Source organism: Melanaphis sacchari, unplaced genomic scaffold, assembly GCF_002803265.2.
Source record: "Melanaphis sacchari strain LSU unplaced genomic scaffold, SCAv2.0 Contig146_pilon_pilon, whole genome shotgun sequence".
In the NCBI taxonomy this organism is placed as follows: domain Eukaryota; kingdom Metazoa; phylum Arthropoda; class Insecta; order Hemiptera; family Aphididae; genus Melanaphis; species Melanaphis sacchari.
Window position 1 is genome coordinate 279,367 of NW_020270633.1, and position 1,544 is coordinate 280,910.

At 47.9% G+C, this 1,544-nt stretch overlaps 1 protein-coding gene across 1 annotated transcript in view; it reads left to right on the forward strand.

The window, feature by feature from the left end:
• The window catches only part of LOC112591891, a 23,639-nt gene extending 22,476 nt beyond the window's left edge, over window positions 1-1,163 (forward strand). Inside the window, exon 7 of the mRNA XM_025335827.1 lies at window positions 1-1,163. Within this exon, the coding sequence (XP_025191612.1) occupies window positions 1-764 (764 nt within the window). The 3' untranslated portion in view covers window positions 765-1,163.
• Window positions 1,164-1,544: the final 381 nt, after the last annotated feature.

The following is a 1,544-nucleotide window of genomic DNA, read 5'->3' on the forward strand; positions in this document are numbered from 1 at the left end:
ACTGTCTGTACGTGTACGGCCTGCCGACCACCGTCACCAACACGGACATCACTCAGTTCTTCTCCGACACTTCCGCGTTGCCGGACAAGATACACATCATGCTCAGCAAGTTCGGCCGTCCCACCGGCGAGTCGTACTGCGAGTTCGGGTCCGCGCAACAGGCGAGCATCGCCATCGCCAAGAACCGCACGTACATGGGGCCGAACCTCGTGTACGTGGAGCCCATCAACCGGTCGCTCATGATCCAGGCCATCACCAAACCGATGCAGCAGCACTGCAACAGCCATCACCAGGACATGTCCTGGGGCGGCGGTGGCGGTCCGCCGTCCAGGCAACCGCACCACCACAACCAGCGGCCGCAGCAGTACGGAGGCCACAACAACGGTGGACCGTACGGCGGTGGCGGGCGACCGCAACAGTTCAACATGAACAACGGCGGGGGCCGCGGCGGCGGCGGCGGTTACACGCCCAGGATGCGCGGTCCCGGTCCCGGTCCGAACGCCGGTCCCGAAGGGTTCGGTCAGCCGGGTTGCGTGATCGCGCTGGACAACGTGCCGTACCGAGCCGACGTCCAGCAGATCGTGGACTTCTTCGAAGGTTTCGAGCTGAACAGCCAGAACGTGATCCGGCGGTTCAACGATTTCGGCAAGCCGACCGGCGAAGCGCGCGTCAACCTCAGGAACCCGCAGGAGGCCGGCCGGGCTGTCCGGTTGCTGCAGAACAAGCCGATATTCAACAGGCCGGTCCAGCTGACGCTCCTGTAAGTCCCGGAACGGTCGACGACTGCATCGTCGCGTGCGATATGTCACGCGTGTTCCGCGTCGTCCGTTTTCCTGAAACTATGATGGCTATAAATGTATATTTCACTCTTTTTTTCTTGTTCCCGCGAAAGCCAAAACGGGACAATATATATCTACCCCATATCCTATCGATTTTATTTTTTATCTCGATTGCTCTACTTACGCGCGGCGTCAAACATAATATTTATTATAGCGGCGATATTGTTCTTCAAACGACTTATATGATTTAATTTAAACACGATGTATGATATTTAATTTAAATTTGTATCTATTTTAATGTCAATGTAACGATATTGTTTATGCGTGTTTGTAAAATACAATTAAATTAAATATATGTACCAATTATCCATATTAAAAAATGTATTTTTATTTCAATTTTATAAATATAACTACCTACTATACGATAAAAAACGATTTATAATTAATTTTGTAATATTATTTTTATATCAAACGTAATTCTGTAAGGATTTAGTAAGTAAACATTAATTAAATGGACAATACCTAAACCCATGTTGTAAGTTTTCTCGTAGTGGAAACGAGTTAAGACTAATGAAACTTTGTCGCCGAACATTTTTATTGCTAAAATAACGTTTATTATCGACAATTATTCTGACTTAAATTGCGGGCAACAAAACTTGAACTCATCGCATAAGACGTATAAAGTAGGATTAGGTGAAACTCGTCTGCGCACCCTACCTATGTTAATGTTACTAGAGAACTGTGTTTGTATGGAGTACATGACAT